The sequence below is a fragment of the Somniosus microcephalus genome, unplaced genomic scaffold (assembly GCF_052327205.1).
Source record: "Somniosus microcephalus isolate GS21.2 unplaced genomic scaffold, FLI_Smic_1.0 unresolved_chr1, whole genome shotgun sequence".
Classification (NCBI taxonomy): domain Eukaryota; kingdom Metazoa; phylum Chordata; class Chondrichthyes; order Squaliformes; family Somniosidae; genus Somniosus; species Somniosus microcephalus.
This window is the reverse complement of record NW_028225179.1, coordinates 173,786,278-173,812,403: the sequence shown is the minus strand read 5'-3', so window position 1 is coordinate 173,812,403 and position 26,126 is coordinate 173,786,278. Positions and strand designations below refer to the sequence as shown.

The following is a 26,126-nucleotide window of genomic DNA, read 5'->3' as shown; positions in this document are numbered from 1 at the left end:
GGGGCTCCCTCCACCTGTGACTGTGATCCTCAGTCAGTGTCTCTATCCACCTTACAGTCCCCAATACCAGGTATCTATTGGACAGTTCCAGTACTCAGGGCCTCCCTCCACCTGTGGCTGTGATCCTCTGAGTCACTGTCTCTCTCCACCTTACAGTCCCCAATACCAGGTATCTATTGGACAGTTCCAGTACTCAGGGTCTTCCTCCACCTGTGACTGTGATCCTGAGTCACTGTCTCTCTCCACCTTACAGCCCCCAATACCAGGTATCTATTGGACAGTTCCAGTACTCAGGGGCTCCCTCCACCTGTGACTGCGATCCTGAGTCACTGTCTCTCTCCACCTTACAGCCCCCAATACCAGGTATCTATTGGACAGTTCCAGTACTCAGGGGCTCCCTCCACCTGTGACTGTGATCCTCTGAGTCACTGTCTCTCTCCACCTTACAGCCCCCAATACCAGCTATCTATTGGACAGTTCCAGTACTCAGGGGCTTCCTCCACCTGTGACTGTGATCCTCAGTCACTGTCTCTCTCCACCTTACAGTCTCCAATACCAGGTATCTATTGGACAGTTCCAGTACTCAGGGGCTCCCTCCACCTGTGACTGTGATCCTCAGTCACTGTCTCTCTCCACCTTACAGTCCCCAATACCAGGTATCTATTGGACAGTTCCAGTACTCAGGGGCTCCCTCCACCTGTGACTGTGATCCTCAGTCACTGTCTCTCTCCACCTTACAGTCCCCAATACCAGGTATCTATTGGACAGTTCCAGTACTCAGGGGCTCCCTCCACCTGTGACTGTGATCCTCAGTCACTGTCTCTATCCACCTTACAGTCCCCAATACCAGGTATCTATTGGACAGTTCCAGTACTCAGGGGCTTCCTCCACCTGTGACTGTGATCCTCTGAGTCACTGTCTCTCTCCACCTTACAGTCCCCAATACCAGGTATCTATTGGACAGTTCCAGTACTCAGGGGCTCCCTCCACCTGTGACTGTGATCCTCAGTCACTGTCTCTCTCCACCTTACAGTCCCCAATACCAGGTATCTATTGGACAGTTCCAGTACTCAGGGGCTCCCTCCACCTGTGACTGTGACCCTCTGAGTCACTGTCTCTCTCCACCTTACAGTCCCCAATACCAGGTATCTATTGGACAGTTCCAGTACTCAGGGGCTTCCTCCACCTGTGACTGTGATCCTCAGTCACTGTCTCTCTCCACCTTACAGTCCCCAATACCAGGTATCTATTGGACAGTTCCAGTACTCAGGGGCTCCCTCCACCTGTGACTGTGATCCTGAGTCACTGTCTCTCTCCACCTTACAGTCCCCAATACCAGGTATCTATTGGACAGTTCCAGTACTCAGGGGCTCCCTCCACCTGTGACTGTGATCCTCAGTCACTGTCTCTCTCCACCTTACAGTCCCCAATACCAGGTATCTATTGGACAGTTCCAGTACTCAGGGGCTCCCTCCACCTGTGACTGTGATCCTCTGAGTCACTGTCTCTATCCACCTTACAGTCCCCAATACCAGGTATCTATTGGACAGTTCCAGTACTCAGGGGCCCCTCCACCTGTGACTGTGATCCTCTGAGTCACTGTCTCTCTCCACCTTACAGTCTCCAATACCAGCTATCTATTGGACAGTTCCAGTACTCAGGGGCTTCCTCCACCTGTGACTGTGATCCTCTCAGTCACTGTCTCTATCCACCTTACAGCCCCCAATACCAGGTATCTATTGGACAGTTCCAGTACTCAGGGGCTCCCTCCACCTGTGACTGTGATCCTGAGTCACTGTCTCTCTCCACCTTACACTCCCCAATACCAGGTATCTATTGGACAGTTCCAGTACTCAGGGGCTCCCTCCACCTGTGACTGTGATCCTCAGTCACTGTCTCTCTCCACCTTACAGTCTCCAATACCAGGTATCTATTGGACAGTTCCAGTACTCAGGGAGGACACTAAGGGGCAGTGTGATTGGGGACAAGAGACAATTGGTTGTGTTTCTGTGTGAAATCAGGGTAATATTTCTCACTGAAGGGTAGTAGAGTGGGAGACCAGTTACCAGGGAGGACACTAAGGGGCAGTGTGATTGGGGACAAGAGACAATTGGTTGTGTTTCTGTGTGAAATCAGGGTAATATTTTTCACTGAAGGGTAGTAGAGTGGGAGACCAGTTACCAGGGAGGACACTAAGGGGCAGTGTGATTGGGGACAAGAGACAATTGGTTGTGTTTCTGTGTGAAATCAGGGTAATATTTTTCACTGAAGGGTAGTAGAGTGGGAGACCAGTTACCAGGGAGGACACTAAGGGGCAGTGTGATTGGGGACAAGAGACAATTGGTTGTGTTTCTGTGTGAAATCAGGGTAATATTTTTCACTGAAGGGTAGTAGAGTGGGAGACCAGTTACCAGGGAGGACACTAAGGGGCAGTGTGATTGGGGACAAGAGACAATTGGTTGTGTTTCTGTGTGAAATCAGGGTACTATTTCTCACTGAAGGGTAGTAGAGTGGGAGACCAGTTACCAGGGAGGACACTAAGGGGCAGTGTGATTGGGGACAAGAGACAATTGGTTGTGTTTCTGTGTGAAATCAGGGTAATATTTCTCACTGAAGGGTAGTAGAGTGGGAGACCAGTTACCAGGGAGGACACTAAGGGGCAGTGTGATTGGGGACAAGAGACAACTGGTTGTGTTTCTGTGTGAAATCAGGGTAATATTTCTCACTGAAGGGTAGTAGAGTGGGAGACCAGTTACCAGGGAGGACACTAAGGGGCAGTGTGATTGGGGACAAGAGACAATTGGTTGTGTTTCTGTGTGAAATCAGGGTACTATTTCTCACTGAAGGGTAGTAGAGTGGGAGACCAGTTACCAGGGAGGACACTAAGGGGCAGTGTGATTGGGGACAAGAGACAATTGGTTGTGTTTCTGTGTGAAATCAGGGTAATATTTCTCACTGAAGGGTAGTAGAGTGGGAGACCAGTTACCAGGGAGGACACTAAGGGGCAGTGTGATTGGGGACAAGAGACAATTGGTTGTGTTTCTGTGTGAAATCAGGGTAATATTTTTCACTGAAGGGTAGTAGAGTGGGAGACCAGTTACCAGGGAGGACACTAAGGGGCAGTGTGATTGGGGACAAGAGACAATTGGTTGTGTTTGTGTGTGAAATCAGGGTAATATTTTTCACTGAAGGGTAGTAGAGTGGGAGACCAGTTACCAGGGAGGACACTAAGGGGCAGTGTGATTGGGGACAAGAGACAATTGGTTGTGTTTGTGTGTGAAATCAGGGTAATATTTTTCACTGAAGGGTAGTAGAGTGGGAGACCAGTTACCAGGGAGGACACTAAGGGGCAGTGTGATTGGGGACAAGAGACAATTGGTTGTGTTTCTGTGTGAAATCAGGGTAATATTTCTCACTGAAGGGTAGTAGAGTGGGAGACCAGTTACCAGGGAGGACACTAAGGGGCAGTGTGATTGGGGACAAGAGACAATTGGTTGTGTTTCTGTGTGAAATCAGGGTAATATTTTTCACTGAAGGGTAGTAGAGTGGGAGACCAGTTACCAGGGAGGACACTAAGGGGCAGTGTGATTGGGGACAAGAGACAATTGGTTGTGTTTCTGTGTGAAATCAGGGTAATATTTTTCACTGAAGGGTAGTAGAGTGGGAGACCAGTTACCAGGGAGGACACTAAGGGGCAGTGTGATTGGGGACAAGAGACAATTGGTTGTGTTTCTGTGTGAAATCAGGGTAATATTTTTCACTGAAGGGTAGTAGAGTGGGAGACCAGTTACCAGGGAGGACACTAAGGGGCAGTGTGATTGGGGACAAGAGACAACTGGTTGTGTTTCTGTGTGAAATCAGGGTAATATTTCTCACTGAAGGGTAGTAGAGTGGGAGACCAGTTACCAGGGAGGACACTAAGGAGCAGTGTGATTGGGGACAAGAGACAATTGGTTGTGTTTCTGTGTGAAATCAGGGTAATATTTCTCACTGAAGGGTAGTAGAGTGGGAGACCAGTTACCAGGGAGGACACTAAGGGGCAGTGTGATTGGGGACAAGAGACAATTGGTTGTGTTTCTGTGTGAAATCAGGGTAATATTTCTCACTGAAGGGTAGTAGAGTGGGAGACCAGTTACCAGGGAGGACACTAAGGGGCAGTGTGATTGGGGACAAGAGACAATTGGTTGTGTTTCTGTGTGAAATCAGGGTAATATTTCTCACTGAAGGGTAGTAGAGTGGGAGACCAGTTACCAGGGAGGACACTAAGGGGCAGTGTGATTGGGGACAAGAGACAATTGGTTGTGTTTCTGTGTGAAATCAGGGTAATATTTTTCACTGAAGGGTAGTAGAGCGGGAGACCAGTTACCAGGGAGGACACTAAGGGGCAGTGTGATTGGGGACAGGAGACAATTGGTTGTGTTTCTGTGTGAAATCAGGGTAATATTTTTCACTGAAGGGTAGTAGAGTGGGAGACCAGTTACCAGGGAGGACACTAAGGGGCAGTGTGATTGGGGACAAGAGAGAATTGGTTGTGTTTCTGTGTGAAATCAGGGTAATATTTCTCACTGAAGGGTAATAGAGTGGGAGACCAGTTACCAGGGAGGACACTAAGGGGCAGTGTGATTGGGGACAAGAGACAATTGGTTGTGTTTCTGTGTGAAATCAGGGTAATATTTTTCACTGAAGGGTAGTAGAGTGGGAGACCAGTTACCATGGAGGACACTAAGGGGCAGTGTGATTGGGGACAAGAGACAATTGGTTGTGTTTCTGTGTGAAATCAGGGTAATATTTTTCACTGAAGGGTAGTAGAGTGGGAGACCAGTTACCAGGGAGGACACTAAGGGGCAGTGTGATTGGGGACAAGAGACAATTGGTTGTATTTCTGTGTGAAATCAGGGTAATATTTCTCACTGAAGGGTAGTAGAGTGGGAGACCAGTTACCAGGGAGGACACTAAGGGGCAGTGTGATTGGGGACAAGAGACAATTGGTTGTGTTTCTGTGTGAAATCAGGGTAATATTTCTCACTGAAGGGTAGTAGAGTGGGAGACCAGTTACCAGGGAGGACACTAAGGGGCAGTGTGATTGGGGACAAGAGACAATTGGTTGTGTTTCTGTGTGAAATCAGGGTAATATTTCTCACTGAAGGGTAGTAGAGTGGGAGACCAGTTACCAGGGAGGACACTAAGGGGCAGTGTGATTGGGGACAAGAGACAATTGGTTGTGTTTCTGTGTGAAATCAGGGTAATATTTCTCACTGAAGGGTAGTAGAGTGGGAGACCAGTTACCAGGGAGGACACTAAGGGGCAGTGTGATTGGGGACAAGAGACAATTGGTTGTGTTTCTGTGTGAAATCAGGGTAATATTTCTCACTGAAGGGTAGTAGAGTGGGAGACCAGTTACCAGGGAGGACACTAAGGGGCAGTGTGATTGGGGACAAGAGACAATTGGTTGTGTTTCTGTGTGAAATCAGGGTAATATTTTTCACTGAAGGGTAGTAGAGTGGGAGACCAGTTACCAGGGAGGACACTAAGGGGCAGTGTGATTGGGGACAAGAGACAATTGGTTGTGTTTCTGTGTGAAATCAGGGTAATATTTCTCACTGAAGGGTAGTAGAGTGGGAGACCAGTTACCAGGGAGGACACTAAGGGGCAGTGTGATTGGGGACAAGAGACAATTGGTTGTGTTTCTGTGTGAAATCAGGGTAATATTTTTCACTGAAGGGTAGTAGAGTGGGAGACCAGTTACCAGGGAGGACACTAAGGGGCAGTGTGATTGGGGACAAGAGACAATTGGTTGTGTTTCTGTGTGAAATCAGGGTAATATTTCTCACTGAAGGGTAGTAGAGTGGGAGACCAGTTACCAGGGAGGACACTAAGGGGCAGTGTGATTGGGGACAAGAGACAATTGGTTGTGTTTCTGTGTGAAATCAGGGTAATATTTTTCACTGAAGGGTAGTAGTGGGAGACCAGTTACCAGGGAGGACACTAAGGGGCAGTGTGATTGGGGACAAGAGACAATTGGTTGTGTTTGTGTGAAATCAGGGTAATATTTCTCACTGAAGGGTAGTAGAGTGGGAGACCAGTTACCAGGGAGGACACTAAGGGGCAGTGTGATTGGGGACAAGAGACAATTGGTTGTGTTTGTGTGTGAAATCAGGGTAATATTTCTCACTGAAGGGTAGTAGAGTGGGAGACCAGTTACCAGGGAGGACACTAAGGGGCAGTGTGATTGGGGACAAGAGACAATTGGTTGTGTTTCTGTGTGAAATCAGGGTAATATTTTTCACTGAAGGGTAGTAGAGTGGGAGACCAGTTACCAGGGAGGACACTAAGGGGCAGTGTGATTGGGGACAAGAGACAACTGGTTGTGTTTCTGTGTGAAATCAGGGTAATATTTTTCACTGAAGGGTAGTAGAGTGGGAGACCAGTTACCAGGGAGGACACTAAGGGGCAGTGTGATTGGGGACAAGAGACAATTGGTTGTGTTTCTGTGTGAAATCAGGGTAATATTTTTCACTGAAGGGTAGTAGAGTGGGAGACCAGTTACCAGGGAGGACACTAAGGGGCAGTGTGATTGGGGACAAGAGACAATTGGTTGTCTTTCTGTGGATAAGCTGAAGAGAGGAAGGCGAGTTCATCTCGAACAGGGACAGACTGGTTTGGACCAAAGTAGCCTTGTGTTCCCCTAAACATCCTCCTGTTGTGTTTCAGAAAATGCGATCAGCTTTCAGTAATTTTACATTTATATTATTTTTAGATAACAGTCTCATCAGATAACCGATCAGAATCAGAACTAGAACTACCGCCCACTTCACTCAGTATTACGTTAGGGAAGACAGACTTCATTTCAACAGTTACTATTATTAAACTCCATCGTTTCATTTGGATACGAGTTGCCGATAATGTAGTTTTGAAAATTATAAATATGTTTGTGATAATAATTAAATTGGGATTCAAAATCCCCCTGAATGAAATAACGGTTCTTTCAGTACAACAAGATTCTCTGTGCCTAGTTTGTCTGTTTTACTGCCAGAGGTAATCGGCACAGTCAATTTCAAATCACCCAGAACATGACCTATTGCTCATGTTCCTCCTCAGTGAATGTTTGATTGTGAAACTCTGAGCATCTTCTCAGATTAGAGCGAACACTATCGGATGTTCATGAGGTGATGTACAATGGTAATGCTTCACCTTTTCCCAATTCTCCAACACTGACCACAGTTTGTGCTGAATAGCTGCCCAGGGGCAGAGATAACATCCACATCAGGCACAAAGGCATTCGTTTCACACGGTATAATGATCTGGCCAGGTGTGTGTGGGGTTTCACAGTGTATCAGGATCCTGCCAGGTGTGTATGGGGTTTCACAGTGTATCGGGATCCTGCCAGGTGTGTGTGGGGTTTCACAGTGTATCGGGATCCTGCCTGGTGTGTATGGGGTTTCACAGTGTATCAGGATCCTGCCAGGTGTGTATGGGGTTTCACAGTGTATCAGGATCCTGCCAGGTGTGTATGAGGTTTCACAGTGTATCAGGATCCTGCCAGGTGTGTATGGGGTTTCACAGTGTATCAGGATCCTGCCAGGTGTGTATGGGGTTTCACAGTGTATCAGGATCCTGCCAGGTGTGTGTGGGGTTTCACAGTGTATCAGGATCCTGCCAGGTGTGTATGGGGTTTCCCAGTGTATCAGGATCCTGCCAGGTGTGTGTGGGGTTTCACAGTGTATCAGAATCCTGCCAGGTGTGTATGGGGTTTCACAGTGTATCAGGATCCTGCCAGGTGTGTATGTGGTTTCACAGGGTATCAGGATCCTGCCAGGTGTGTGTGGGGTTTCACAGTGTATCAGGATCCTGCCAGGTGTGTATGGTGTTTCACAGTGTATCAGGATCCTGCCAGGTGTGTATGGGGTTTCACAGTGTATCAGGATCCTGCCAGGTGTGTATGGGGTTTCACAGTGTATCAGGATCCTGCCAGGTGTGTATGGGGTTTCAGTGTATCAGGATCCTGCCAGGTGTGTATGGGGTTTCACAGTGTATCAGGATCCTGCCAGGTGTGTGTGGGGTTTTACAGTGTATCAGGATACTGCCAGGTGTGTGTGGGGTTTCACAGTGTATCGGGATCCTGCCAGGTGTGTATGGGGTTTCACAGTGTATCAGGATCCTGCCAGGTGTGTATGGGGTTTCACAGTGTATCAGGATTCTGCCAGGTGTGTATGGGGTTTCACAGTGTATCAGGATCCTGCCAGGTGTGTATGGGGTTTCACAGTGTATCAGGATCCTGCCAGGTGTGTGTGGGGTTTCACCGTGTATCAGGATCCTGCCAGGTGTGTATGGGGTTTCACAGTGTATCAGGGTTCTGCCAGGTGTGTATGGGGTTTCACAGTGTATCGGGATCCTGCCAGGTGTGTATGGGGTTTCACCGTGTATCAGGATCCTGCCAGGTGTGTATGGGGTTTCACACGGTATAATGATCTGGCCAGGTGTGTATGGGGTTTCCCAGTGTATCGGGATCCTGCCAGGTGTGTGTGGGGTTTCACACGGTATAATGATCTGGCCAGGTGTGTATGGGGTTTCACAGTGTATCAGGATCCTGCCAGGTGTGTATGGGGTTTCACAGTGTATCGGGATCCTGCCAGGTGTGTATGGGGTTTCACCGTGTATCAGGATCCTGCCAGGTGTGTATGGGGTTTCACACGGTATAATGATCTGGCCAGGTGTGTATGGGGTTTCCCAGTGTATCAGGATCCTGCCAGGTGTGTATGGGGTTTCACAGTGTATCAGGATCCTGCCAGGTGTGTATGGGGTTTCACAGTGTATCTGTCTAGCAGGATCCTGCCAGGTGTGTATGGGGTTACACAGTGTATCAGGATCCTGCCAGGTGTGTATGGGGTTTCACAGTGTATCGGGATCCTGCCAGGTGTGTATGGGGTTTCACAGTGTATCAGGATCCTGCCAGGTGTGTATGGGGTTTCACAGTGTATCTGTCTAGCAGGATCCTGCCAGGTGTGTATGGGGTTTCACAGTGTATCGGGATCCTGCCAGGTGCGTATGGGGTGTCACAGTGTATCGGGATCCTGCCAGGTGTGTATGGGGTTTCACAGTGTATCGGGATCCTGCCAGGTGTGTATGGGGTTTCACAGTGTATCAGGATCCTGCCAGGTGTGTATGGGGTTTCACAGTGTATCAGGATCCTGCCAGGTGTGTATGGGGTTTCACAGTGTATCGGGATCCTGCCAGGTGTGTGTGGGGTTTCACAGTGTATCAGGATCCTGTCAGGTGCGTATGGGGTTTCACAGTGTATCAGGATCCTGCCAGGTGCGTATGGGGTTTCACAGTGTATCAGGATCCTGCCAGGTGTGTATGGGGTTTCACCGTGTATCAGGATCCTGCCAGGTGTGTATGGGAGTTACACAGTATATCAGATTCCTTCCAAGTGTGTATGGGGTTTCACAGTGTATCAGGATCCTGCCAGGTGTGTATGGGGTTTCACAGTGTATCAGGATCCTGCCAGGTGTGTATGGGGTTTCAGTGTATCAGGATCCTGCCAGGTGTGTATGGGGTTTCACAGTGTATCAGGATCCTGCCAGGTGTGTATGGGGTTTCACAGTGTATCAGGATCCTGCCAGGTGTGTATGGGGTTTCACATTGTATCAGGATCCTGCCAGGTGTGTATGGGGTTTCACAGTGTATCGGGATCCTGCCAGGTGTGTATGGGGTTTCACAGTGTATCGGGATCCTGCCAGGTGTGTATGGGGTTTCACAGTGTATCAGGATCCTGCCAGGTGTGTATGGGGTTTCACAGTGTATCAGGATCCTGCCAGGTGTGTATGGGGTTTCACAGTGTATCTGTCTAGCAGGATCCTGCCAGGTGTGTATGGGGTTACACAGTGTATCAGGATCCTGCCAGGTGTGTATGGGGTTTCACAGTGTATCGGGATCCTGCCAGGTGTGTATGGGGTTTCACAGTGTATCTGTCTAGCAGGATCCTGCCAGGTCTGTATGGGGTTTCACAGTGTATCGGGATCCTGCCAGGTGTGTATGGGGTTTCAGTGTATCAGGATCCTGCCAGGTGTGTATGGGGTTTCACAGTGTATCTGTCTAGCAGGATCCTGCCAGGTGTGTATGGGGTTACACAGTGTATCAGGATCCTGCCAGGTGTGTATGGGGTTTCACAGTGTATCGGGATCCTGCCAGGTGTGTATGGGGTTTCACAGTTTATCAGGATCCTGCCAGGTGTGTATGGGGTTTCACAGTGTATCTGTCTAGCAGGATCCTGCCAGGTCTGTGTGGGGTTTCACAGTGTATCGGGATCCTGCCAGGTGCGTATGGGGTTTCACAGTGTATCGGGATCCTGCCAGGTGTGTATGGGGTTTCACAGTGTATCAGGATCCTGCCAGGTGTGTATGGGGTTTCGCAGTGTATCAGGATCCTGCCAGGTGTGTATGGGGTTTCAGTGTATCAGGATCCTGCCAGGTGTGTATGGGGTTTCACAGTGTATCAGGATCCTGCCAGGTGTGTATGGGGTTTCACAGTGTATCAGGATCCTGCCAGGTGTGTATGGGGTTTCAGTGTATCAGGATCCTGCCAGGTGTGTATGGGGTTTCACTGTGTATCAGGATCCTGCCAGGTGTGTTTGGGGTTTCACCGTGTATCAGGATCCTGCCAGGTGTGTATGGGGTTTCACAGTGTATCAGGATCCTGCCAGGTGTGTGTGGGGTTTCACAGTGTATCAGGATCCTGCCAGGTGTGTGTGGGGTTTCACAGTGTATCAGGATCCTGCCTGGTGTGTGTGGGGTTTCACAGTGTATCGGGATCCTGCCAGGTGTGTATGGGGTTTCACAGTGTATCAGGATCCTGCCAGGTGTGTATGGGGTTTCACAGTGTATCAGGATCCTGCCAGGTGTGTGTGGGGTTTCACAGTGTATCAGGATCCTGCCAGGTGTGTGTGGGGTTTCACAGTGTATCGGGATCCTGCCAGGTGTATGCGATGTGTGTTGCAATAACTGGAGCGTACAAGACCTGCAAATTTACCAATAATTCAACTTTCGGCATTATTTGTAATTTGAATCTATGCAGAACTTTTGTGGATTAATCACAAATCCAGATAATGTTCAATCTTATTTCCTTAGCCTTTGAACTTCTCATTCACAGCTTCGGACAATTTTTATAAACAATCGGCTCGAGTCAAATATTTGGATTCTATCGTGAGATAAACGGTTTGAAATCTCCATTTCATCACTTACCTCTCAGGTGTCTGGGTACTTCGGATAAACCTCGTGTGATGTTCATGTAATCAAATGGTTCAGAACCTGTTTAAATCAATTAGTGTTCATGAAATCAGATCTGTGTAATATTATAGTGAAATCCTGTTTGAATGTGAATTTGAATTCAGCGTGTGATTTTACCGTACCAAGTTCCTGTATTTCTTTCAGTATTTTGTCCAGCTTTGGTACCCCATGGCGCATTTTCACAAAGGATTCCCACATCACCCTTCGGGCCCGAGAGCCTTTCTCCATCACCAGAGTTAGGAGAAGTTTGGAACTGTCCGCCCGGTTTCCCTTCTCCACGAGCTCAGTGACTTTCTATAAAGAACAATAATGAATATATTGAGGAGCTGAGTGAAAGATAAACACCGAGAATGAGAAGGAAAGGATCTGCTCAGTGATGGGATCTCCCAGTTGTTGAGCACAGGAAGCAGTCACTGTGCCGGGTTCTGATCCATTCTGAACATTGGCTGAATATTCTGTAAACATCTTGATTCAGTCATTAACGGCAAAGAAATTTGATGAATTATAGTTCTCGGAGAGTGAGTATTCACTGAGAATCTGCAGCAGTTTTAATGTGATTATTTGTCTCTGTCCCTCAGTGTCCAACATGACATCAGATTACTGACTGACAATATGATAGACTCCTTTCTCTCAGTTTTTCCTGGTGCTGCACTTTGTGATTTCCCGAGAAATAAAAAAGCAGCGAGTCAGAACTCTAGTGGCAGGGAAGGAACAAATCGGAAGTGAAAGAAACAGCTAGAAAACTGCCTGAGAAATTACACTGACTATTCGAATCAATCACTGTTGGTGTTGGGCTGGAGAATCGACCAATAAAAATAATGAAAAATCTAATCGCTTTCCCCCCGGTAATTGAAATGTCCGACACCCGTTATTTTACACATCCGCTGCCGGTATGAAACCTCGGTAACCGGGAACAGATATCCAGCAATGGGGTTGGTGTAGTCAGGACTTTCATCATCAAAGATTACATTTATATAACACCTTTAATGCAGAAAAGAAAGCGTCGAAAGGCACTTCACAGAGGTGCAATCAGACAATGGACAGAGAGATGGCGAGGTGTGGAGAACGATAGCCTGTTGGTTATGTTACTGGACGAGTAATCCAAAGGTAACAGTTCAAATATCATCGTGGCGATTTCATGAATTTGAAACATTTCAAAATATAAAGCTGGTATTAGTAAAGATTGTCGTAAAACCCAATGCCCTTTACGCCTGGTCTATACGTGACTCCAGTCCTTCGCCAATGTGGTGGCCTCTGAAATGGCCGAGAAAGCCCTTACAAAAGAAAGATACGGACGAATAAAACCAGGCGGACCGCTCAGCTTCAGCATTGGATTCGTATACAGCGAAGGAACACCCAGCCCAGTCAACCCTGCAAAGCCCTCCTCACTAACTCCTGGGGACTGGTGCCAAAGTAGGGAGAAGTGGACCACACATTAGTCAACCAACTGTGTGACGTAGTGATACATTTAAAATCATAGTTATTCGGCAACGTCCCAGGAACCTCCATCAGCAGTCATCGGACAGGACAGACCCACCAGTGGCGGGGCGCAGTGATATACCCTCAGATGAAAGTGCCCTGGGAATCATTAACATTGACTCCGGAGCCTATGAAGTCTCATGGGTTCAGGTCAAACATGGGCAAGGAAACCTCCTGCTGATTACCACCTACCACCCTCCCTCAGCCAATGAAGCAGTACTGTAAGATTCGCAAAATTGATATTGCATTATAAGGGTCGAATGGCAGAAGAGGCCATGATTTTAAAGACTGTTTTAAACAGAAGCCCAGCAAAAAGGGGCATTCAAAATGGCCACCAGACCCCGTGACCAACTCATTGGGACACTTTAAAATGGTTCCTGCAGTCCTCAGACAGCTTTGTGGATTCAACCCACAGTAGGTTCTGGAAGCCGTTTGAGGAAATGAAACCAGACTCCACCCTTATACATATAGGTTGGATACAGATCCAACCAGATCGGCCTGTAGATAAAGGCCATCTAAATATTTACCCAGACAAAAGAAGACAGTTTCATATTCATGAGGAAAGCATCAACGACCCGTTAAAGACATTTCCAGGACATTAAAACAATGAAGGTCGTTCCAGACCAGAGATGGCCCATCACCGGCCATCCCAGAACAGTTTAAAATATAATAACTACCCCGTTGTGTAACCAGCCCGCCAAAATTAAAACAAAAGACTAACCTGATTTGGCGCGAGATAAGGACTTCTGATGAGAAGTATATCTGGGGAACGCTGGGGTAGGAGAAGAGCTTTTGGAATTCATCAAGAGGAGCTTTTGAGTTCTTCAAGATGTTAACTTTTTGGGAGGTGCTTCAGGTTCGTCAAGAAGGCAGTTCTTCAGGTGCTTTAAATTTTCCAGGGGTGCTTCGAGAATTCAGCTTTTGCAGCCTGTCCAGCCTTTGGGGAGTTGGTTTGGGAGAAGATCAACGGACTCCCCAGCCAGCCGCCGCCAGAAGAAGACGACAAAAACCACGCCACCATCAAGAAGGTAGTTCGAGCCAACGTTCCGCCCCGGGGTAAATATCGGAAGCTCATCGACTTACCCCGGGCCGTTGACGAGATGAAAAAGGGCCGCAGCCCTACAGCAGAAAGCTACATGAACATGGTGAAACAATTGGCCCCTCTCCACACCGATGTCCAGGCATCGTAACATCCAGGCCAGCCAGTGTCCAGCCCCGACCCCCACCTCTGAGAGAGGTGTGGCGCAGCTCGCTGGGGCTCTGCGAACCACGTGGAGGCAGGACGCCTGAAAGGATCAAAACGCAAGACTTCAAAACTCTACACTTTCCAATTGGATTGGTGAGCATGTTTCTGGCCCTTCACAATCAGATCTAGATAGGTTTAAGGGGGTGGATATTTAAGGGTATAAGTTAACATGAGTTGTTGTCCCTCGATGTTCCGTGTGTTTCCCTGTTTTATGATGATCTTTGTAAGGTATAATATGCCTGTATCCATAGTAGTTAGTACTGTATTGTTTTGGTTTGTTTTTTTCCTCCCATGTACCCTCTTATTTTGTTTGCATCTGATTTGTTTTTCCATTTGCAATAAAATACCATTTCATTTTCATTAAACCTGGCCTATAAGAGTTTTCTCTACATTGTAGTTCCTGCATCTAAGTCCAGTGTCTAGAATCTAAGGGGTGAGTGGGTCGAACCACTCAAAGGTTTTTCTGTGCAAGAGAGAGAGAGAGAGAGGCCTCAGAGAGAGAGCAACCTCTGCGATCTAGCTCTGGAGTCTGGAGAGTAAAAACCCCTTACAGTACTCCACCATTTTGAACACAACTTGGAGGAAGCACTAAAGGTGACAAAGTTCCAGAATGAACAGTAGGTGTGAAATTTAGTGCAGAGTTCCTCCACATTGAGATCAAGAAACAAATGAATGAACTGGGCACAGCAAATGCTAAAGGTCCCGTCAATATTCTGGCTGTGGTGTTGAAGGTCCGTGCTTTGGAACTAACCGCACATCTAGTGAAGTTGTTCCAGTATATCCACATCACTGGAATCTGCCCGACAATGCAGAGAATTGTCCAGGTATGTCCTGTCCACAAAGAGCAGGACAAATCCAACCCGATCAATTACCGCCCTATCAGCCTGCTCGCAATCATCAAAGTGTTGGAAGGAGTTAACACTGCGATCAAGCTGCACTTCATCACAAATAAGCTGCTCACCGAGGCTCAATTTGAGTTCCACCAGGACCAATCGACTCCAAACAAGGACCAAAGAACTGAATTCCAGCTGTGAGGTGACAGTGACTGTGCTTGACATCAAGGCAGTGTTCGACATATGTGGCACCATGGAGTGTGGTTATTGGAGGTGAATCGTCTCAGCACCAGGACATCACTGCAGGAGATCCTCGGGACAGTGTTCGACATGTGTGACACCATGGAGTGTGGTTATTGGAGGTGAATCATCTCAGCACCAGGACATCACTGCAGGAGATCCTCGGGACAGTGTTCGACATGTGTGGCACCATGGAGTGTGGTTATTGGAGGAGAATCGTCTCAGCACCAGGACATCACTGCAGGAGATCCTCGGGACAGTGTTCGACGTGTGTGACACCATGGAGTGTGGTTATTGGAGGTGAATCATCTCAGCACCAGGACATCACTGCAGGAGACCCTCGGGACAGTGTTCGACGTGTGTGGCACCATGGAGTGTGGTTATTGGAGAATCGTCTCAGCACCAGGACATCACTGCAGGAGATCCTCGGGGCAGTGTTCGACGTGTGTGGCACCATGGAGTGTGGTTATTGGAGGAGAATCGTCTCAGCACCAGGACATCACTGCAGGAGATCCTCGGGACAGTGTTCGACGTGTGTGGCACCATGGAGTGTGGTTATTGGAGAATCGTCTCAGCACCAGGACATCACTGCAGGAGTTCCTCGGGACAGTGTTCGACGTGTGTGGCACCATGGAGTGTGGTTATTGGAGGAGAATCGTCTCAGCACCAGGGCATCACTGCAGGAGATGCTCGGGACAGTGTTCGACGTGTGTGACACCATGGAGAGTGGTTATTGGAGAATCGTCTCAGCACCAGGACATCACTGCAGGAGATCCTCGGGACAGTGTTCGTCGTGTGTGGCACCATGGAGTGTGGTTATTGGAGGAGAATAGTCTCAGCACCAGGACATCACTGCAGGAGATCCTCGGTACAGTGTTCGACGTGTGTGGCACCATGGAGTGTGGTTATTGGAGAATCATCTCAGCACCAGGACATCACTGCAGGAGATCCTCGGGACAGTGTTCGACGTGTGTGGCACCATGGAGTGTGGTTATTGGAGAATCGTCTCAGCACCAGGACATCACTGCAGGAGTTCCTCGGGACAGTGTTCGATGTGTGTGACACCACGGAGTGTGGTTATTGGAGAATCGTCTCAGCACCAGGACATCACTGCAGGAGATCCTCGGGACAGTGTTCGATGTGTGTGACACCACGGAGTGTGGTTATTGGAGAATCGTCTCAGCACCAGGGCATCACTGCAGGAGATCCTCGGGACAGTGTTCGACGTGTGTGACACCATGGAGTGTGGTTATTGGAGGAGAATCGTCTCAGCACCAGGACATCACTGCAGGAGATCCTCGGGACAGTGTTCGACGTGTGTGACACCATGGGGTGTGGTTATTGGAGAATCGTCTCAGCACCAGGACATCACTGCAGGAGTTCCTCGGGACACTGTTCGACGTGTGTGGCACCATGGAGTGTGGTTATTGGAGGAGAATCGTCTCAGCACCAGGACATCACTGCAGGAGATCCTCGGGACAGTGTTCGACGTGTGTGACACCATGGAGTGTGGTTATTGGAGAATCATCTCAGCACCAGGACATCACTGCAGGAGATCCTCGGGACAGTGTTCGACGTGTGTGACACCATGGAGTGTGTTTATTGGAGAATCGTCTCAGCACCAGGACATCACTGCAGGAGATCCTCGGGACAGTGTTCGACGTGTGTGGCACCATGGAGTGTGGTTATTGGAGAATCGTCTCAGCACCAGGACCTCACTGCAGGAGATCCTCGGGACAGTGTTCGATGTGTGTGACACCACGGAGTGTGGTTATTGGAGAATCGTCTCAGTACCAGGACATCACTGCAGGAGTTCCTCGGGACAGTGTTCGACGTGTGTGACACCATGGAGTGTGGTTATTGGAGAATCGTCTCAGCACCAGGACATCACTGCAGGAGATCCTCGGGACAGTGTTCGACCTGTGTGGCACCATGGAGTGTGGTTATTGGAGAATCGTCTCAGCACCAGGACATCACTGCAGGAGATCCTCGGGACAGTGTTCGACGTGTGTGGCACCATGGAGTGTGGTTATTGGAGAATCGTCTCAGCACCAGGACATCACTGCAGGAGATCCTCGGGACAGTGTTCGACGTGTGTGACACCATGGAGTGTGGTTATTGGAGAATCGTCTCAGCACCAGGACATCACTGCAGGAGATCCTCGGGACAGTGTTCGACGTGTGTGGCACCATGGAGTGTGGTTATTGGAGAATCGTCTCAGCACCAGGACATCACTGCAGGAGATCCTCGGGACAGTGTTCGACGTGTGTGACACCATGGAGTGTGGTTATTGGAGGAGAATCGTCTCAGCACCAGGACATCACTGCAGGAGATCCTCGGGGCAGTGTTCGACGTGTGTGACACCATGGAGTGTGGTTATTGGAGGAGAATCGTCTCAGCACCAGGACATCACTGCAGGAGTTCCTCGGGACAGTGTTCGACGTGTGTGGCACCATGGAGTGTTGTTATTGGAGAATCGTCTCAGCACCAGGACATCACTGCAGGAGATCCTCGGGGCAGTGTTCGACGTGTGTGACACCATGGAGTGTGGTTATTGGAGAATCGTCTCAGCACCAGGACATCACTGCAGGAGATCCTCGGGACAGTGTTCGACGTGTGTGACACCATGGAGTGTGGTTATTGGAGAATCGTCTCAGCACCAGGACATCACTGCAGGAGATCCTCGGGACAGTGTTCGACGTGTGTGACACCATGGAGTGTGGTTATTGGAGGAGAATCGTCTCAGCACCAGGACATCACTGCAGGAGATCCTCGGGACAGTGTTCGACGTGTGTGGCACCATGGAGTGTGGTTATTGGAGAATCGTCTCAGCACCAGGACATCACTGCAGGAGATCCTCGGGACAGTGTTCGACGTGTGTGGCACCATGGAGTGTGGTTATTGGAGAATCGTCTCAGCACCAGGACATCACTGCAGGAGATCCTCGGGACAGTGTTCGACGTGTGTGACACCATGGAGTGTGGTTATTGGAGAATCGTCTCAGCACCAGGACATCACTGCAGGAGATCCTCGGGACAGTGTTCGACGTGTGTGGCACCATGGAGTGTGGTTATTGGAGAATCGTCTCAGCACCAGGACATCACTGCAGGAGATCCTCGGGACAGTGTTCGACGTATGTGACACCATGGAGTGTGGTTATTGGAGAATCGTCTCAGCACCAGGACATCACGGCAGGAGATCCTCGGGGCAGTGTTCGACGTGTGTGACACCATGGAGTGTGGTTATTGGAGAATCGTCTCAGCACCAGGACATCACTGCAGGGTTTCCTCGGGACAGTGTTCGACGTGTGTGGCACCATGGAGTGTGGTTATTGGAGGTGAATCGTCTCAGCACCAGGACATCACTGCAGGAGGTCCTCGGGACAGTGTTCGTCGTGTGTGACACCATGGAGTGTGGTTATTGGAGAATCGTCTCAGCACCAGGACATCACTGCAGGAGATCCTCGGGACAGTGTTCGACGTGTGTGGCACCATGGAGTGTGGTTATTGGAGAATCGTCTCAGCACCAGGACATCACTGCAGGAGATCCTCGGGACAGTGTTCGACGTGTGTGACACCATGGAGTGTGGTTATTGGAGGAGAATCGTCTCAGCACCAGGACATCACTGCAGGAGATCCTCGGGACAGAGTTCGACGTGTGTGACACCATGGAGTGTGGTTATTGGAGGAGAATCGTCTCAGCACCAGGACATCACTGCAGGAGATCCTCGGGACAGTGTTCGACGTGTGTGGCACCATGGAGTGTGGTTATTGGAGGAGAATCGTCTCAGCACCAGGACATCACTGCAGGAGATCCTCGGGACAGTGTTCGACCTGTGTGGCACCATGGAGTGTGGTTATTGGAGAATCGTCTCAGCACCAGGACATCACTGCAGGAGATCCTCGGGACAGTGTTCGACGTGTGTGGCACCATGGAGTGTGGTTATTGGAGAATCTTCTCAGCACCAGGACATCACTGCAGGAGATCCTCGGGACAGTGTTCGACGTGTGTGGCACCATGGAGTGTGGTTATTGGAGGTGAATCGTCTCAGCACCAGGACATCACTGCAGGAGGTCCTCGGGACAGTGTTCGTCGTGTGTGACACCATGGAGTGTGGTTATTGGAGGAGAATCGTCTCAGCACCAGGACATCACTGCAGGAGATCCTCGGGACAGTGTTCGACGTGTGTGGCACCATGGAGTGTGGTTATTGGAGAATCGCCTCAGCACCAGGACATCACTGCAGGAGATCCTCGGGGCAGTGTTCGACGTGTGTGACACCATGGAGTGTGGTTATTGGAGAATCATCTCAGCACCAGGACATCACTGCAGGAGATCCTCGGGACAGTGTTCGACGTGTGTGACACCATGGAGTGTGGTTATTGGAGGCGAATCGTCTCAGCACCAGGACATCACTGCAGGAGATCCTCGGGACAGTGTTCGACGTGTGTGACACCATGGAGTGTGGTTATTGGAGAATCGTCTCAGCACCAGGACATCACTGCAGGAGATCCTCGGGACAGTGTTCGTCGTGTGTGACACCATGGAGTGTGGTTATTGGAGAATCGTCTCAGCACCAGGACATCACTGCAGGAGATCCTCGGGACAGTGTTCGACGTGTGTGACACCATGGAGTGTGGTTATTGGAGAATCGTCTCAGCACCAGGACATCACTGCAGGAGATCCTCGGGACAGTGTTCGACGTGTGTGACACCATGGAGTGTGGTTATTGGAGAATCGTCTCAGCACCAGGACATCACTGCAGGAGATCCTCGGGGCAGTGTTCGACGTGTGTGACACCATGGAGTGTGGTTATTGGAGAATCGTCTCAGCACCAGGACATCACTGCAGGAGTTCCTCGGGACAGTGTTCGATGTGTGTGACACCATGGAGTGTGGTTATTGGAGGAGAATCATCTCAGCACCAGGACATCACTGCAGGAGATCCTCGGGACAGTGTTCGACGTGTGTGACACCATGGAGTGTGGTTATTGGAGGAGAATCGTCTCAGCACCAGGACATCACTGCAGGAGATCCTCGGGACAGTGTTCGACGTGTGTGGCACCATGGAGTGTGGTTATTGGAGAATCGTCTCAGCACCAGGACATCACTGCAGGAGTTCCTCGGTACAGTGTTCGACGTGTGTGACACCATGGAGTGTGGTTATTGGAGAATCGTCTCAGCACCAGGACATCACTGCAGGAGATCCTCGGGACAGTGTTCGACGTGTGTGACATCATGGAGTGTGGTTATTGGAGGAGAATCGTCTCAGCACCAGGACATCACTGCAGGAGATCCTCGGGACAGTGTTCGACGTGTGTGACACCATGGAGTGTGGTTATTGGTGAATCGTCTCAGCACCAGGACATCACTGCAGGAGATCCTCGGGACAGTGTTCGACGTGTGTGGCACCATGGAGTGTGGTTATTGGAGAATCGTCTCAGCACCAGGACATCACTGCAGGAGATCCTCGGGACAGTGTTCGACGTGTGTGACACCATGGAGTGTGGTTATTGGAGAATCGTCTCAGCACCAGGACATCACTGCAGGAGTTCCTCGGGACAGTGTTCGACGTGTGTGACACCATGGAGTGTGGTTATTGGAGGAGAATCGTCTCAGCACCAGGACATCACTGCAGGAGATCCTCGGGACAGTGTTCGACATGTGTGACACCATGGAGTGTGGTTATTGGAGAATCGTCTCAGCATCAGGACATCACTGCAGGAGATCCTCGGGACAGTGTTCGACGTGTGTGGCACCATGGAGTGTGGTTATTGGAGAATCGTCTCAGCACCAGGACATCACTGCAGGAGTTCCTCGGGGCAGAGTCTTCGGACTAACCACTTCAGCTGCTTCGCCAATTACCTTCCCTCCATCATAAAGCCAGGAGTGGGGATGTTCTCTGATGATTTCAGTGTTCAGCTCCATTTTCAATTAGTCAGATAATGAAGCAGCCCGTGCTCGAATGCAGCAAGTCCTGGACAAAAATCTAGACTTGGGCGGACAAGTGGCAAGTAACATTCGCACCCCACAAGTGTCAGGCAATGCCCATCTCCCACAGGAGAGTCCAACCATGTCCGTTTGTCATTCACTGGCATTGCCATCGTCAAATCCCTACCATTTACTAGCCACAAAAAAAACTCGTGCCTGCTAGAGCAGGTAAGAGGCTGTGTATTCTGTGGCGAGTGGCTCAACTCCTGGCCACCCAGGAGCCTCTCCTGCACCTATAGGTACAACTGCGGTGTGATGGAAAACTCGCCACTTGCCTGGATAGGTGCAGCTGCAACAACACTCAAGAAGCTCCCCGCAATCCAGGACAGAGAAATACACTTCATCAGTCCACCCACCCACCACCTTAAACATCCAATCCCTCCACCAACAGTGCACCATCACTGCAGTGTGTGCTGTTTACAGAAAGAACTGCAGCAGTTCGCCAAGGCTTCTTTGACAGCACCTCTCAAACCCTCGCCCTCTGCCACCTAGAAGAACAAGAGCATCATCTGCATGGAAACACCACCACCTCCAAGTTCCACTTCAAGTAACATACGATCCTGACTTGAACAGATATCGCCGTTTCTTCATCGTCAGTGTAAATTAGAGCCAAAACACCCAGCGCCCTCTACAGAGGGAACAGGAGAAGTGACTGTATGTTTCCTTAACCAGTCAGCTTGAAGAATCCTTATGCAAAGTCTGAACCAGGAAGTCTTAGTTAGAATATAGAATGCAATGTCAAATCACATTCAGAAAGTGAAATAAAGAGAGGGAAAGAAAGATTGGATTCAGAATGGTTCTCACTGAAACATACAACATTCTTACAGGGCTTGACAGGGTAGATGCAGGGAGGATGTTTCCCCGGGCTGGGGAGTCCGTAACCAGGGGCACAGTCTTAGAAACAGGGGTCGGCCATTTAGGGCTGAGATAAGGAGAAATTTCTTCACTCAGAGGGTGGTGAATCTTTGGAATTCTCTACCCCAGAGGGCTGTGGAGACTCAGTCATTGGGTATATTCAGGACAGATATCAACATAGATCAACATTCTTGTTGTACGAGGCCCCTTGGTTCAGAGCAATCATAATATGATAGAATTCTTAATTAAAATGGAGAGTGAAGTAGTTGAATCAGAGACTAGGGTCCTGAATTTAAATAAAGGAAACTATGATGGTATGAGGCGTGAGTTGGCTAGGATGGATTGGGGAATGTCACTCAAAGGGTTGACGGTGGATAGGCATTGGTAAACATTTAAAGATTGCATGGATGAACTACAGAATGTGTTCATCCCAGTTTGGCATAAAAATAAAACAATAAATGCGACTCAACCGTGGCTAACAAGAGAAATTAGGGATAGCATAAGATCCAAGGAGAGGACATATAAATTGGCAAGAAAAAGCAATAATCCTGAGGATTGGGAGCAGTTTAGGATTCAACAAAGAAGGACAAAGGGATTAATTAAGAGGCAGAAGATAGAATGAGAGTAAGCTTGCAGGGTTCATAAAAACTGACTGTAAAAGCTTCTATAGATATGTGAAGAGAAAAAGATTGGTGAAGTCAAGCGTAGGTCCCTTGCAGTTAGATTCAAGGGAATTTATAACGGGGAACAAAGAAATGGCAGACCAACTAAATACATATTTTGGTTCTGTCTTCACAAAGGAGAACACAGATCACCTCCCAGAGATGTCGGGGAACATATGGTCTAAAGAGAGGGAGGAATTGAATGAAATCAGTATTTGTAGGCAAATGGTGTTAGGGAAATTGATGGGATTGAAGGCCGATAAATCCCCACGGCCTGATAATCTACATCCTAGTGTAATTAAGGAAGTGGCCCTAGAAATAGTAGATGCATTGCTGGTCATCTTCCAAAATTCTATAGGCTCTGGAACAGTTCCCATGGATTGGAGGGTAGCTAATGTTACCCCACTATTTAAAAGTTGGTAGAGAATCCATTTTAAAAGATGTAATAGCAGAGCACTTGGAAAACAGTGACGGGATCGGACAAAGTCAACATGGATTTACAAAAGATAAATCATGCTTGACTAATCCACTGGAATTTTTTGAGGATGTAACTGGTAAAATAGATACGGGAGAACCAGTGGATGTGGTGTATTTGGATTTTCAGAAGGCTTTCGATGAGAACCCGCGTAAGAGATTAGTGTGTAAAGTTAAAGCACATGGGACTGGGGGTAAGGTACTGACTTGGATAGAGAACTGGTTGGCAGACAGGAACAAAGTGTTGGAATAAGTGGGTCTTTTTCTGAGTGGCAGGCAGTGACCAGTGGGGTACCGCAGGGATCGGTTCTAGGACCCCAGCTATTCACAATATATATTAATGATCTAGACGAGGGAACTAGATGTAATATCTCCAAATTTGCAGACGCCACAAAGCTGGGTGGGCGTGTGTGCTGTGAGGAGGATGCAGAGAAAATCCAGTATGATTTGGACAGGTTGGGTGATTGGGCAGATGTATGGCAGATGCAATATAACGTGGATAAATGTGAGGTTATCCACTTTGGTGGCAAAAACAGGAAGGCAGATTATCTGAACGGCAATTGATTGAGAAAAAGGGGAAATGCATCGAGACCTGGGTGTGCTTGTGCACCAGTCGCTGAAGGTAAGCATGCAGTTGCAGCAGGCGGTTAAGAAGGCAAATGGTATGTTGGCCTTCATAGCGAGAGGATTCGAGTACAGGAGCAAGGATGTCTTGCAGCAGTAGTACAGGGCCTTGGTGAGACAACACCTTGAGTATTGTGTGCAGTTTTGGTCGCCTTATCTGAGGAAGGATGTTGTTGCCATGGAGGGAGTGCAGCGAAGATTCACCAGACTGATACCTGGGATGGCAGGAATGACGTATGAGAAAGATTGGGTCGATTGGGCTTATACGCGCTGGAGTTTAGAAGAATGAGAGGGGATCTCATTAAAACGTATAAAATTCTAACAGGACTAGATAGACTAGATGCTGGAAGGATGTTCCCGATGGCTGGGGAGTCCAGAACCAGGGATCACAGTCTAAGGATAAGGGGTAAGCCATTTAGGACTGAGATGAGGAGGAACTTTTTCACCCAGAGTGGTGAACCTGTGGAATTCTCTACCACAGAAGGTACTTGAGGCCAATTCATTAAATATATTCATGAAGGAGTTAAATATATTTCTTAAGGCTAAAGGGATATGGGGAGAAAGCAGAGACAAGGTACTCAATTTGGATGATCAGCCATGATCTCCTTAAATGGCGGAACAGGCTCGAGGGGCCGAATGGCCCACTCCTTCTCCTATCTTCTATGTTTCTATGATAGATTTCTGAATCTTAAGGGAATCAAGGGATATGGGGTTATTGCAGGAAAGGGGAGGTGAGGTAGAAGATCAGCCATGATCTTATTGAATGGCAGAGCAGGCTCGAAGGGATAAATGGCCGACTCCTGCTATTATTTCTTATCTTATGTTCAGAGGGAACGAAAAAAGACAGAAAGAAAAGTTACCAATATTATTGAATTTTTGTTTGTACAGCTCCAACAATGATTAAAATCTGAAGGAATGAGACTCCACAGGTGTAAAGGTTAATTTTCAGTGCAAGAGAGGTTGTCTGGCATTAGTTAAGACTGATCACACCGTTAAACAAATAATTACACTGGAATAGGCAAGTCCTGACTTTTTCTGGTGAGTTTCCTGTGTATCTATCAAGTAAGTACAGTAATTTTACGCCGTTCCATTTCAATGGCGAGTCTCTCGGCGAGACACCATTCTCGCGCAGCTTTGTGAGCAGCAGGGCAACTCGGACAGGACCTTCCCGATTTTCCTGTTTAACTCCGCATGTGCAGTCGCTGGAAGTTACTGTCCAATTTACACTTGAATAACAGTGAGCGCTGTTAGCCCCACCGTTATTTCTACCGCAAAATCTGGCCTATTGCAAAAATATGAAACTATCACTAATTTATCCCCACTCAGTCCTTGAACAAAATGGTGCAGAAACCAAACCAGTAAAGTGAGCGGATGGAAAATGACAGAATGAGAAATCTCAATTTCCTCATGTTCCCCCCTGGGGAGTGACGTCCCACACCAAGTGCACAGGGGCAGGTAATTACAGACTGAGTAATCTCAATTTCCTCATGTTCCCCCCTGGGGAGTGACGTCCCACACCAAGTGCACAGGGGCAGGTAATTACAGACTGAGAAATCTCAATTTCCTCATGTTCCCCCTGGGGAGTGACGTCCCACACCAAGAGCACAGGGGCAGGTAATTACAGACTGAGTAATCTCAATTTCCTCATGTTCCCCCTGGGGAGTGACGTCCCACACCAAGAGCACAGGGGCAGGTAATTACAGACTGAGTAATCTCAATTTCCTCATGTTCCCCCCTGGGGAGTGACGTCCCACACCAAGAGCACAGGGGCAGGTAATCACAGACTGAGAAATCTCAATTTCCTCATGATCCCCCCTGGGGAGTGACGTCCCACACCAAGAGCACAGGGGCAGGTAATTACAGACTGAGAAATCTCAATTTCCTCATGTTCCCCCTGGGGAGTGACGTCCCACACCAAGAGCACAGGGGCAGGTAATTACAGACTGAGAAATCTCAATTTCCTCATGTTCCCCCCTGGGGAGTGACGTCCCACACCAAGAGCACAGGGGCAGGTAATTACAGACTGAGAAATCTCAATTTCCCCATGTTCCCCCCTGGGGAGTGACGTCCCACACCGAGAGCACAGGGGCAGGTAATTACAGACTGAGAAATCTCAATTTCCTCATGTTCCCCCCTGGGGAGTGACGTCCCACACCGAGAGCACAGGGGCTGGTAATTACAGACTGAGAAATCTCAATTTCCTCATGTTCCCCCTGGGGAGTGACGTCCCACACCAAGAGCACAGGGGCTGGTAATTACAGACTGAGAAATCTCAATTTCCTCATGTTCCCCCCTGGGGAGTGACGTCCCATACCAAGAGCACAGGGGCAGGTAATTACAGACTGAGAAATTTCAATTTCCACATGTTCCCCCCCGGGGAGTGACGTCCCACACCAAGAGCACAGGGGCAGGTAATTACAGACTGAGTAATCTCAATTT

At 48.8% G+C, this 26,126-nt stretch overlaps 1 protein-coding gene across 1 annotated transcript in view; it reads right to left on the bottom strand.

Annotated features, from left to right (window-relative positions):
- Positions 1-26,126, bottom strand: part of LOC147096586 (NACHT, LRR and PYD domains-containing protein 3-like) — a 193,048-nt gene that overhangs the window by 77,308 nt on the left and 89,614 nt on the right. The window contains exons 4-5 of the mRNA XM_085973844.1: positions 11,408-11,579; positions 11,241-11,306 (exon numbers count right to left, since the gene is read on the bottom strand). Of these exons, the coding sequence (XP_085829970.1) occupies positions 11,241-11,306; positions 11,408-11,579 (238 nt within the window). The remainder of the gene's footprint in view (positions 1-11,240; positions 11,307-11,407; positions 11,580-26,126) is intronic.